This window comes from Scheffersomyces xylosifermentans, assembly GCF_036884685.1.
Source record: "Scheffersomyces xylosifermentans strain CBS 12540 chromosome Unknown RJT20scaffold_6, whole genome shotgun sequence".
In the NCBI taxonomy this organism is placed as follows: Eukaryota; Fungi; Ascomycota; class Pichiomycetes; order Serinales; family Debaryomycetaceae; genus Scheffersomyces; species Scheffersomyces xylosifermentans.
The window spans coordinates 1,023,271-1,036,692 of NW_027042944.1; the positions used below are offsets into that span (position 1 = coordinate 1,023,271).

Here is a 13,422-nt window from a genome sequence, read left to right on the forward strand (position 1 = left end):
TGTTGGTTTCACGGTGGATAGTTGGATGGTTGGATGATTGGAGATATGAAGTAGAGTTGGAAGGTGGGTTAGAAAGTGGATCTTCAGTTTGAAATTGTGTAATTGGCAGAGGATAGATTTTATTTGAGTTAGAGATGGAGACTGGTCAAGTAAAGGTTCTGATTTCTTAAAAAAAGGGATCGACTATCAAGCACGCTCTTCAAATCTGCACTGCGAAATCAATTTGCACCCAATTTCTCGTCCGACCATGTGCTTGGATGCAAAGCGGATTTTCCTTAGCTGCAATAGCGATCACTTCCAAGATATAAGCTGACGATAGAAGTCCAACGAGGCTCATGAGTACAACTGATCTTTTTCTTATTCTTACACTCTGCCGTGAAGCACTTCCCTTCGTCTTCATTGGAGAGAACGTAGTTCGCACTAGTAACTATCCCTATTTTATCATTGTTTAACCAAAAATGGCATACAACCACAGTTCGATTAAGAGAAGAAGATACTCACTCTGTTTCACCTAGATTATTCAGGAAGTTCACATACTTGCATTATCAATTCCCCCAAAAATTGCATTTTTTTTATAAAAATTTACATTAATTTTTTTTATTTTTGAAGGGGTATATCTTTATTCCTAACTAACTAAACGAATAGAGAGAAAAGAGAAAGACAGTGTGATAATGATCAGTACAGAGAGAAACCCGGGGGTAAAAACTCTCTGCCAAATTGTTTCGCCAGGAAAAATGTTTTTAACAAACATTTTCGACCGCAAATCTTGATCGTTTAGGAGCAAACTCTCTCAACAAGTAAGCCTGGCTAGCTCAATGGCTAGAGCGTGTGACTTTTATGTTCTCATAAGAGGTTATCACAAGGTTGCGGGTTCGACCCCCGCGTCGGGCTTTACTTTTTTATTTCTTTCAAAAACCATAATCACGTGACTCAATTTCTTCCATTTTTCACCAAAATCGAAATTTGAAGACATCTAAAAATGGTTTTGAAGTGACGATTTAGACGGATTCTTCTTAGCAACAGTAGATAAAGAAGTCATGTCTACTGACAAAAGAGTGGATGCAGATGCATCTGAATTGCTTTCGTCGCTTTCCTTAGGCCCTAAGACCGATGCGCCTAAGAAGGATGAATCAACTGACAAGACAGACAAGAAAGAAGTAGAAGAAGATAAGAAAGATGTGATTGAAGAAAAGAAGTCCGAGGAATCTACAAAAGACGAGCCTAAAAAGGAAGAAGCAAAGACAGAGGAGCCTAAAAAGGAAGAAACAAAGAAGGACGAAACAAAGGAAGACACCAACTTGATCCAGTCCACCTATGAAGTCAAAGTTAAATTGGCAGATATACAAGCTGATCCAAACTCTCCGTTGTTCTCTGTCAAATCATTCGAAGAATTGGGATTAACCCCAGAATTGCTTAAAGGTTTGTATGCCATGAAGTTCAATAAACCATCTAAAATTCAAGAAAAGGCTTTGCCTTTGTTGATTTCAAACCCACCTAGAAATATGATTGGACAGTCCCAATCGGGTACCGGTAAAACTGCTGCTTTCTCTTTGACTATGTTATCCAGAGTGGTGGAAAGCGAACCTCACACTCAATGTCTCTGCTTGGCGCCAACCAGAGAGCTAGCCAGACAGACTTTGGAAGTCATATCTACCATGGGTAAATTTACCAAGATAACTACCCAATTAATTGTTCCAGATTCTTTGGAAAGAGGTAAATCGACCAATGCCCATATACTTGTCGGTACTCCAGGTATTGTGATGGACTTAATTAAAAGAAGGAAGATAAATGTGTCCAAGGTCAAGGTCTTCGTCTTAGATGAAGCTGATAACATGTTAGATGCCCAAGGATTAGGTGACCAGTGTGTTAGAGTTAAGAGAACTTTACCAACCACTACCCAGTTAGTGTTGTTCTCCGCTACTTTCCCAGAGAAGGTGCGTCAATACGCAGAGAAATTCGTTCCAAACGCCAACTCTTTGGAATTGAAGCAAGAGGAATTAAATGTGGATGGAATCAAGCAATTATACATGGACTGTAACTCGGAGGCCCACAAGTTCGAAGTATTGTGTGAATTATACGGGTTATTGACAATTGGTTCTTCGATCATATTTGTGGAGAGAAAGGACACTGCAAACACCTTATACTCTAAGATGAAGAAGGAAGGGCATACCTGTTCCATCTTACATGGTGGTTTGGAGACTTCTGAGAGAGATAGATTAATCGATGATTTCCGTGAGGGTAGATCCAAGGTTTTAATAACCACTAACGTTTTAGCCAGAGGTATCGATATCGCTTCTGTGTCAATGGTTGTCAACTATGACTTGCCAACTGACAAAGACGGACACCCAGATCCCTCAACTTACTTGCATAGAATCGGTAGAACCGGTAGATTTGGTAGAGTTGGTGTGTCGATCTCGTTCATTCACGATAAGAGATCGTATGACATTTTGATGGCTATCAAGCAATACTTTGGTAACATTGAAATGACTAGAGTGCCTACCGATGACTGGGATGAGGTTGAGAGAATTGTCAAGAAGGTCATTAAGAGCTAATAATATGGATTAAATAGGAGGAGAAGGAGAAAGAGGCATTAATATCTTGAGATACATAGTCTACATTATATAAATGAATAGTTAGAGCATTGTACGATAAATAAAATGTTATACAGTTAAGATATTTGCTAATGACATGTAGCCAAGATGGAATTATAGCAACGAATTATAGGACGGGTGTAGACTGGTATTTCTTAAAAAGTTCTTTATTAAATCTTTATACATAACTACATGGGTAGTGCTATTTACAATAGGTTATGGTATGTGACATCAGCGTTTCCATGAATCTACTGCTGTGACTACATTCACAAGTTAGCGAACTTAATCAATGATTGCAGTTGAAACATAGTAGATTTGCTTCTGATCTTCTAGTGCTCTTAGAAAGTGTTGATGAACTGCTTTGTTCTGTCTGGCAATCTTCTGGTTACGACGTCCCAGTCAATGCTCTCCCATACGTTGTCCAAGTACTGTTGCTTACCAAAGACACCGTAGTCCAATAAGTAGTTTCTAGGAGATGCATCCACAGCCAATAATGGCAATAAAGTCTTGTCAGTGAATAAGTTGGCAAACTCGGCATCTTCTACAGAGCCTAAAGTCAACTCATCAACTTGATTTTGTAATTCCTCTATTTCTTTAGCAACAGTTTCTCCACTTTCAATGCTTTCTCTTTCTGCTTGCTTGCTCTTCAAGGCAGCTATTTTAGCCTCTTTTTGCTGCTTCAAGCGCTGAACTTGTCCAGATCTAATTGAATCATCGACAACTCCTGCATTGTATGTGTTGACTACAGCCAATTTGTTATATATTGGTTTCTTGGATTGGCCAGGATCTGCAAGATTTGGGCTATTTTTCAATACACTCTGGCTCAAGTTGGATTCAGCCACTAACCAAACTAATCCATCTCCCTTTATGGCCTTTGCTGAGTTAAGAATCAAGGTTCTGAATTCTACAATAGAACCAAATGAGTCTATGATCCATTCTCTCAATTTCTCATCCTTTGGTTCGTTACCAAAACCGTCAATTTGTGGAGTTTTAAGCAAATCGCTTGGTTGACCGTAATGGAGAGGTTTTGAAACAGCAGATTCTTTCAAGCTTTCCAAGAAAAATTGCAAGTTGTATAAGAAAGAAGCGTAACAGTAGATACCGTACAATTCTGGTTTATGAATGGTTTGTGCAATGATATCTTGTAAATTATTTGATTCAGCCGAAGAGACGCCTTCGTTCGAAGCATATGACTGTTCAAGAGACTGGTTTAACCCCTGAACGAGTTCTTGGCCTCTTTTAAACCATAATTCGTTGACGGTGGATGCAGAGAACAATCCATTGAATCCTTCTTGCTTGTTCTTAGCATTCTCAAGGGTGAGAATGGACGGTAACTTGAACGAAACGTTTCTTTGAGCGCTCAAATTCACACGAGGTAATAATGAGCTCTTGCCCAACCTTCTACTACCAATTCTGTACATCTGACTCACTTCGATATGCTACAAGATCAATAAACCTATCAACTAACTTTCATATTTAACCGTCTTAAAGACTGAAAAATTTTGAGTGGTTGAAAAATCTCGAGGATGGTCACGTGTAAAATCACGTGGTTCGACTGGACGGTATAGTGGCTAAGTATGGGAGGTACAAGAAAGCAGTTACAATAGTAGAGGATAACTCTAAAGAGGATTGGGAATCGATATTTGAAGAAATAAGGTATTCTTGATTCATCACTGGTACTAAACGTAATAAAGATAGGTCAAAATGTGAAAGAAGTCCTATAGATGTAGTCTTTTTACAGTCTCTTTTCATGATGCTACAGTTATTCCATGAACAGACCCACCTACCTTTTGCAGCTACAAAGTAACACCAGTGTTACGAAATTTCACGAGTTATGTGTATATATAAATCTTTATATAGACAAGAAAATATTAAACAGGACCAAATAATACAAAGCAATCAATTAATAAATAACAAAAAAAAGAACAGATAATATGTTAGAATCTTGTCGGAGCAATATTACAGAGAACAACAAAAGTCATCATTAGGAACTCATCATGTACTAACATAGAACCCAAAGAATCTACCCAAGTAAGTAAAAAGCATTAACATAAAAAGACGCAACAAAATCAAGTATTGTACAATGTATATGTATCATCATAATGAAATAGGGAAGGAAATCTAGTAGGTGGAAGAAACGAGAATGCAGTGTAATCAGGCTAACCTGTGATAAAGTTAAGTCTAAAGCCATATGATTATCTTCTCACTTTCAAACTCTTCACTCTTTTAATTAAGGAAGATGTGCCACCACCAACGCCGCTCTGAGGTTTGGATTCGTCGTTACTGTCGAAGTTGTTGAGAGATCCCCTTCTACCTGTTTCAGCAGATAATGTGGTCTCATGTGAGTTTCTTCTCGAGCTGTTTTCACTATTACTGTTCTTGCGCAATCTTTGTACCAAAGACTTCTTTCTGTTTAAGCCGCCTCCATTGCTAGGACTCAAGTATTCATTTTGTTCAGCGATCTTAGGAGCTGGAGCTCCGTCCACAAATGTGGTAGATCCCAAACCAGCGGTTGTGGAACCATGGATAGGCTCAGCCTTCAAGTTGGAATCGAAGTTGATGACAGATGGGTTTTGCTTTGGTGTGAATGCAGCATCGTTGGTACTTCTGGTTTTTATTGTTGGAAAATCATCCTTAACAGGTCCATTTCTTCTAACAGACTGTTTGCGCCCCACAATTTCATTCTGGGGCCCGTCTTCGTAAGTTCCAAACGCTAAGTTCATTTGTTCATTCTTGTCGACATTTCCCTTCAATCCAGCTATAGAGTTATTAGGTCCATCGACAGGGAAAGCAGCTACTGGAGCAGACTTGGCATTCTTATTTCTATGTGGTGTACAGGCATCGAAGGGTCCATCATGGTGGAAACCACTACCGAAAAATGCTGTGACATCCAATTTATCAATGGTATCCAAGTTCTTGGCCTTGATTGCCTCTGGTTTCTTCTTTGATGGTGATTTATTTCTCGACGACGACGACTTGTGATGGTGTGAAGATGCGTGGTGGTGTCTAGTTCCACTACCACTACTTCCACTTCTCCCACTAGACTTTTCTCTTGAGCTACGAGAAGGTCTGCCTGAGTCAGAATGGGAGCGATGTGGTCTACCAGAGGAACCATGAGGGTGCCCATGTCTAGAAGCTGAGGTTTGGGAGGTTCCATTAGAAGATGAGGAGACCTTTTCTCTCGGGTATTCTCTTCTAACGCCGTCTGGGCCAGCTACCTCTTCGTACGATGGTGGTGGAAGCGCTGAGCTTGCTTTTGGTGGACGAGCTGGAGGAGTAGAGCTCTTAGTGTGTAAGTTGACCGAATGAATTTTAGGGGAGCCAGAGCCATCGAGGGAGTGGAGTTGTTGTCTAGGAGGAGGTGGTGGGTCACGGCGATGAACATATGAGTCTGGCTCGTTTAAGGCTGCGGCGAAGGGGTTATTGGAAGCCATTTTTCTAGAGAATGTTAGTAAGGGTCTTGGAGATAATCACTTCAGGACTTTGGAACAGATTACGAAATAGATGGAAATCGCCCAGTACTTTGCAACAACAAGACAGCCGTAAGGAGAGATCGTTATGAGGACTTATCTATGTTTAATACGAATAAACCAGGACCTGCCAGGTTAGGATTATAGACCTCTAATTTAGTATCGACAGATAACGAGCGACGAGATGTATCGAAACGGATTGCGGGGCACCAGCGGAATCGAACACAGACGAGGTGTAGGCCACACTAGTAAAGGACAATGCGAGTGGCTTGGTATAGCAAAACAAGATAAGGACGTGAGTCAAATGAGTTGTAATTGCCCACGATAAGATGGGGACTTCTGTTGACTTTGTATAGCAACAAAGGAAAACAGGGACAACAGCAGCGTTACACTAATAATACTTGAACTTTGTAGCAAAGGTGTCAAGAAATATTAGACGTGAGAAATGCCACCTAGTAGTTAGTAATCTTAATAAATCCTCCCCAGCAAAGAAAAGGATATATATAAGAATAATAACACTAATAATAATTAACAAGAATAATAATAATAATAATAATAATAATAATAATAATAATAATAATAATAATGATAATAATAATCACACTGAGAGCAAGAATACCAGGCTGTCACCTGCACAACACTCTGTCTTAAATAGAGTGAGTCTTTCTCTATTAAACTCCCAGTTACCTACGCTGCTTACCCCGTAATGAACCAGTTCTGAGCCGTTCGAAGTCTTTTCGTCCGTCTCGTGTGTGTTTCAGAATTGTGCCCTGACGACGTCCCCAAACCCGACTCGGATGTCCAAAGACTTAAACCAGAAAAGGGGGCACCTGAAGGGGCACGGCTAAATTTGTGTACGATGAAACAAAGGCTAACCGTCCGCGATTGTGTTGGAGACGTGTATACAGGGTGTATGCATGGATGTAACTCGTTTTTAGTAATGATTTTTAGTATGGTTAGTAGTATTGCTAGTATTATTATTATTATTATCATTGTGTTGGGGTGTGTGTATGGAATGCATTAGGGCCAGTTGAGTGAAATGTATGGGAGACTGTATGGAGGAGGGCTTAACCATGGCAATAAGCCAAAAAAAAGACGGTTCAGCATGGTTGGGAGACGATATGCGAGGCAAAGTAGCAGTAGCAAAGGAGCCAGAAAATGGCAGCTTGGATATGGCGGAGGAGGAGGAAGATGTAGTAGTTGCTGTCGTAGAGCAATGGAAATATTTGCTGTAGTATCGGAATAAATGGCTAGTCAGATGCTGGTTGGGAACCTTATAACCTTGTTCACTCGTCAAGAATGTTGCAGCAGGGACGCAATTATTATTCAATCTCCAAACTAGTAATGAATCTAGTAAGAATAGTACCCATTAATGTAGACAGGAAAGATCGACTCTATTATGGTCTATCCTGGACATGCTCCTGGATATGCTTCTAGAAATGCCTTGATGGAACAGATCTAGCAATCATGCACGGTTTTGGTATGGCTCCAATTTCCAGGGGTCCGAACTGTGCCGCAACTACTATTTTGCAATACTCCTTATCGATAATTTGTATAATAACCTTCCTCTTCTCTGCTATTCCTCTTTTTTTAGGTGGGTACATACATGGAAACACATCGTCACGCGTTATTCGTCACACGTTCTTCAAGTCAATTGCTCTGCCTTGAATTCCGGCTTCATATTGATCCTTATTGTCGCTATCTCAAGGCAACTGTGCCTAAATGCCTCTCTCTCACTGCTGTAATTACACAGTTCATTAGGACCTCTGATGGTGGTACAATATCCATTGTTAGTTCACAATATCTTGCGCAATATTACAAATTCCAGCAATCTCAGGTATGGTGGCTATGTTGGCTATGTCGAATATGTTGACATGTTAATTATGTTGATTCTTGTTCTTTGTTTTCACTGTCTGTCGCTAGTTCTCTCTCGTCTGTCTTGTCTCTGTTCTCGGTGTGGGCAAATTTCCTCTATACTATTTCGTATCTAGAAGTCGTTAGTAAAATCATACATACTTTGATGAATAGTTGACACTGCTGTCACTGTCGGCCCTGACGGGTCTTGGGGGAAATACTGGTTTAGCAAAGTCGCCACTACTGCTATTAGATGTGTGACCAGTCAGATGGTGTCTAGATGGTTCTTCATATACGTCGTCTTCATCTGATCCGTCGATCAACTGCTTGTTCTTTTCAATCCAGTCTTCGAAGTTGGTTGGAGGTGTAGGCACCCTGTCCGATCCAAGGGTTAAGCTTGTTCTTGTAGGATGTTCTATTTGTGAAGAACCAATGGGCTGTTCAACATGTTGTCTAAAAGGATTATTAGATGAAAGTCTTCTTAACGAATCCGTAGAACCGTAGGTTTGGGATGGTTGCCGGTACATGGTAACTTTTAGTTATGAATGAAGGATTTGGTTGATTTCTCTGAACCAATATAAATTTTATGTCTCTTAGTCCTCTCTGGTAACTTTTTTACCAGTCGTTGATCCTAAGGTGATTTTTTGGGAGTATCTGTTTTATGACCACGAGCTTTCCCTTCACACTCTAAAATAAAAGTACCGGGCCCGTTTTTTCCAACAAGAGCTCTGCTAGCGAATGCTTGTGTGCAAAAGTACAATTATGACTAAGGACAATAGCAAGTTAGCCGGGAATGTTTTGGCTTTCAGATGTCCTTTAGCGGGTCGTGATCTCGACACACACAAAACACGTTAGTAGTGGAAAATTAAACGTCAGCGGAACGTAGCAGGAATAGAGTAGATCGATGGGAGTCGTCTAGCAAGGTGATTTTTGTATATATCTAACCTAAATATATAATCCGCTTCGTCTACAGGGCTACCAAGAAAGAAGACTAGATACGAATACGAAGTCGAAATTCAAATGGTAAGTTTTCAGCAGTAATTAGGAATAGGAATAGGAAATAGGAAATCAGAAAATCGAAAAACCAAAATGGAAATCCAGCGCCAAAACAAAAAAAAAACACCAGCGTCCCACCGACAAGAAGGTCACTAAAAATCGACGATTGCAGAGGTGAAATGGGCGGTTTAGGCAGTCTCGGTGCGGGTGTGTCACTAACGGGGTGGGGAGGGGCTCGCTGGACATAATGAGAAATGGGGAGCAATGGAGCAATTGGCGAGCGACGAAAGTGTGTTTTGTGTGGAGCGTTAGCGAGAGAATGAGTGACAAGAGAGAAAATCGTGTGTGTCAGAGGCTTTTTGCAGAGACATTTAGACCAAGCAAAAGTCTGCTTTTTGTGCAGCTGTGGGACAGAAATGAGACGTGTATTCATGTATCTACTATAGGGGGGAGGGAACAGGCGCATGGTATTAGGTTTGACGGCTCACAGGGGTACACGGGAGCGACGGGCTCCAAGTTGAGTCCCCGAGCTCAGAGCTCACGGCAAAGAGCCCACACCCCAGTGGAGTTATCAAATTGTCTCTTGGAGACATGGCACCTATGGAACGTCGTGCCTCCCCAATACAAATCGTGGCCGTGCGGGCCCCCATTCGATTTTCCAAGAGTCAAGAAAATGTTACATCTCGTCAATTTATTTTCCTAATCTATCCACCAGCTTTCACGTTTTGGATCTGGAAGGGTGCATATTGCTTTGGTGACAGTCTAGACGCCAAACACAGCCGGCTGCGAGAAAAATCCTTTGCCCCCACTGCCCGGCAACACCTCATTTCACACCAAAATGGCGATCTTACATGGGATTGCAGCGATAGACCTAGGGAGAGGAGTAGCTACCATTAGTGTTCTTTCGAAACAATAGCTATATTATATTTCCCCAACTATGTTGAAATGACCCAAGATTTAGTGACTTCTAAGATTTAGTGATTTCTACAATGTCCATGGCTCCTCTATTCTTCTATACTCCATCGTCATCGGCTTCGTATTCCTATATTATACTGTCACACAACCTTTCACCATACATTACTTTCCTGCACCCACACCACACTGTTGATTGAATTATCAACACGCGTCGATGTTGCGATGGCATTTTTCCTAATCAGGAAAGTGGTGCATTTCAGGATTTTCGCAAGCCATCATCTGGTAGCTCGGAAGCTTGAACAGGATGGGAAGTCAACAGACGGGCAAAAGGACTGACCTAGAGAAATAGGGGGATTCTGTGGAGGGGGAGACGGTTCTGGCGAGGTAACAGAGGATGCTGTTTTCCAGCGATAAAAACGGGGTGAGCGGAGGCGAGATTACTTGCAGACTTCGATCGTCTTTAATCAGGGCTGCAGTGTGGAGCCGAGCCTAATCTAGAATATAACGTTTATATATTATACACATTGACAAGTCTTGTCTTGCGAGTATTATGGGTGATCTCTGCACAACCGTTGATTGCCAACTGCCTCGTAAAATGGTTATCTAAGTTAGAGTTATGTATATTAATGTACCTGGGTTAAAGATAGCAGAATTGAAACTAAAAAAATCACAATGAATAGAGTAACGGTTCACGAACTGAAGTAAAGCAAAATAAACACAATAAAAGCTTCTTTCGAGGAAGCATGCAACAATACAAATTGAATGATAACAAAAAAAAAAAGAACAAGAAATAAAAAAACAAATAACACAATGTAGTGATAAATGTAATCGTTATGGACGTAAAACTTGAGTGTCTAAAATGAACTCCATGTCCAGTCAGATGGAACTTCATTGACAGAATTGTTTCTAGCTTTGTTATCAACAGCATAACCTTCGGTTGCCGGGGTAACGGGTGCAAATTGTTTGTATACCACAACGTTTTTCTTTTGATGGCTTTTAGCTATCAACTCTTTTACTTTGCCGACATATGGATTTTCGACAAAGATAAATGGATATTTCTGTAAAACATCCACCTCACAATTGTATCTGGTAGAAGCCACAGGTGCACCTTTGCTGTCCAATGCCTCTGCAGTTCTGTTGATGTCGAGCACCAAATTCTTGTAAGTTTCTCCACATTTCTTGCAGATCTTGAAAAGCTTGTAGTTATCTGGGTTCGTAATCAACGACGACTGCGAAATGGACGTTGCCTCACTGTTCATAGAAACATTCGATTTTGTAGACGAAGACGACGAATTAATAGCACTCATATTGCGATAAATTGGGATGATGAACCTTGCATTATTATCTAACAATATGCCGTTTCCACCATCCTTGGTAATCAATCCGAAGCGGGAAGTGTTGTACTTATTCGTCTCATCCACATCACCTTGTATCAAACAGTCATCACAGTAGATTAAGCCGCAGAATCTGCAATGGTGTCTTCTCCTTCCGTGACTTTTAAGATCCATTCCATCCCTTACAATTTTTTCATCTAGAAAGAGAAGAACCATAGAAAATATCAGATTTCCGAAAGTTTTGAAACATTGCATGCAATGGTTGGTAAAATTGTTCGTTTTCCAATGAATTCTCGTGGGTTCAGCCGTGAAGGTGTTGGGAGTCAAATCCTTTACCTGTGAAGGTTTTATAGAATCTACTGAAATCCGGTCAGCGTCATACTCATCCAAATTAGGCATTGTTTCTTCCGAGATTGTTGTTGGAGATGAGATAGTATACATAGTCTTCCCGCTTGCCGGCAAAGTTATATCCTTGAGACCGTCATGAATATCTGAGCTATTTGAGTTCGAGATCATTGGTCTGAGAACAGCTGGAGTGATAAGCGGCTTTTTTAACTGATATACTTGGTTCAATCCATTAGCATTAGTAGCAGTAACCGGAGCAGGATTTGCAGCAGAATTTGTAGAATTAGAAGACGACTCAGCAGTATTAGTGGGCGACGAACTAGATGTTGTTGGTGGTGTAGTAGATTTATTTGCTGAGTTGATAGAAGGGAATGATGTCTGGTTTTTAATTCTTGTTGCAGTTTTTGGGTAGTAGTAAGGATGTTGCTTTGGAACCGGTTCCTCTGGGGACTCCGGTTCCTCCAGATTTATGAAACTGTTTATAGCCTTGTTCAACTTCTGTTGCTCCCAGTTCCTCTGGTAGATGTAGTTATTCACGGCGTATTCTTTGAGTAGTTGGATATTTTCATCTTCCTCATCAGTGTCGAGGATAGGATTTTCAAAGGGAATCGCTTGAGACAGTTTCTTAATGCTCTGTGAAGAGTCGTTGCTGCTCATAGGAAGCGAGAACCGTCTGAGAGGCTGTGAAAGATCGAAGGTAGCAGGAATGTAGTTACTGCTGCTACCCGAATCCTTATTATTAGTGTCTATATTTGGTAAAGTGGCATTATCTTTCAGCCTTACGGAAGGGTCCTCTTCTTGAGAAATGGCGCCGACGCTGGATTTGTCCAGTCCATTTTGATAATTTGTGTTATTCACACCGTCCATCTTTGTCAAAGATGTATTAGATGTCTTGTTACTGCTGGTAGTTATACCTGTTCTATCATTATGACTGTTTCCATGACCACTAGTACTACTTGTCTCTGACTGGTCTTTTCCTTCGCTGAACAGACTGTTCTTTCTGCTATCGTTGCGGCCATAAGTGTAGTAGTTCATATTATTCATTCTTGGAAACCGGATCTGTTCATCGTAGTCGATATCCTTATACACGGTATCTCTGCTTCTTGTGCTATCGGTTGAAGTTATGCTATCCTTTTTCCTTGAACTAAGCGAAGGTAAGATTGACAGGATATTCAGATGGAAGATGGAAGAGCTGCCGCTATGGTTGTGATCCGCTGGACGATCGGTACAGCACCTATTTTTCATTATGGCGTACAGATCCAAAGGTTTCTTCTTGAACGAGAACGGCGGTAACCCAGTCTCTGCTGTGTTTGATGATGAAGATGATGGTTGGTCTTTTGAGGATGTTTCATTGGTTGATTGCGATGGCGTTTCTGTTATGTTTGTGGTGGTGATATTAGTTGAATTATTGTTGGTATTGATATCTGCTGTCGATGTGGTGGTAGAAGGATTTACAGCGCCCACTTGTGGTTCTGCTGTGACGAAAGACGGTTCCGCCATGGCTGGATTCTATTATATGCTTTTTTTTGATTGAAATGACGGTATTCTGAGTGCTGATAGCGAAGATAATGAAGATAATGAAGATAGTACGACGACTTTCCCAAATTTCCGGCGGAGTCTTCGTGTTGTTCGGTCTTATGATTTTGATTTGTCACCGATTCGAGTGTAACGAGGTCAATACCTTCTTTGCTACAACAATAAGCCTTAGTGCTATAAAAAAAGACCAACAACGAAAAGAAAGAACACACAAATGTTACTAGAAAAGCTAACAATAATAAATTAATGTACTCTCTTCTCTTCTCCGAGAAACCACAACAGTAATAAAGGAAAAGCGAAGTATCCAGTTAATATAATAATGCCAGTTTCATGTAGACACAGATGAGAGATTGCGACCACAAGTAATTACTGCGATAATAA

General features: G+C 40.7%; 5 protein-coding genes and 1 non-coding gene across 6 annotated transcripts; 2 read left to right on the forward strand and 4 right to left on the reverse strand. All coding sequences in view use genetic code 12, as the record gives it.

Annotated features, from left to right (window-relative positions):
* The first annotated feature begins 801 nt into the window (after positions 1–801).
* RJT20DRAFT_t106 lies at positions 802–891 on the forward strand. The gene has a single exon. It is a non-coding gene; the product is annotated as a tRNA-Lys (tRNA).
* Positions 892–1,003: 112 nt separating this feature from the next.
* On the forward strand, positions 1,004–2,672 carry DBP5 (ATP-dependent RNA helicase). The gene has a single exon (XM_064917592.1). The coding sequence runs from the start codon at positions 1,038–1,040 to the stop codon at positions 2,550–2,552; it is 1,515 nt and encodes a 504-aa protein (XP_064773199.1). The 5' UTR covers positions 1,004–1,037; the 3' UTR covers positions 2,553–2,672.
* A 68-nt stretch (positions 2,673–2,740) lies between these two features.
* On the reverse strand, positions 2,741–4,043 carry RJT20DRAFT_129810 (mitochondrial 37S ribosomal protein mS43). Its single transcript, XM_064917593.1, has one exon. The coding sequence runs from the start codon at positions 4,010–4,012 to the stop codon at positions 2,930–2,932; it is 1,083 nt and encodes a 360-aa protein (XP_064773200.1). The 5' UTR covers positions 4,013–4,043; the 3' UTR covers positions 2,741–2,929.
* Positions 4,044–4,786: 743 nt separating this feature from the next.
* RJT20DRAFT_98588 (Pal1 family protein) lies at positions 4,787–6,025 on the reverse strand (the record flags this gene model as incomplete). The annotated part of the gene is made up of 1 exon (XM_064921727.1): positions 4,787–6,025. One exon carries the CDS (start codon positions 6,023–6,025, stop codon positions 4,787–4,789), a length of 1,239 nt encoding a protein of 412 aa, XP_064773201.1.
* A 2,042-nt stretch (positions 6,026–8,067) lies between these two features.
* RJT20DRAFT_136277 (uncharacterized protein) lies at positions 8,068–8,442 on the reverse strand (the record flags this gene model as incomplete). The annotated part of the gene is made up of 1 exon (XM_064918466.1): positions 8,068–8,442. The coding sequence occupies one exon, from the start codon at positions 8,440–8,442 to the stop codon at positions 8,068–8,070; it is 375 nt and encodes a 124-aa protein (XP_064773202.1).
* Positions 8,443–10,680: 2,238 nt separating this feature from the next.
* On the reverse strand, positions 10,681–13,005 carry RJT20DRAFT_98696 (uncharacterized protein; the record flags this gene model as incomplete). Its single annotated transcript, XM_064921734.1, has 2 exons — positions 10,681–12,451; positions 12,494–13,005. The coding sequence occupies 2 exons, from the start codon at positions 13,003–13,005 to the stop codon at positions 10,681–10,683; spliced, it is 2,283 nt and encodes a 760-aa protein (XP_064773203.1).
* Between the last annotated feature and the right edge of the window lie 417 nt (positions 13,006–13,422).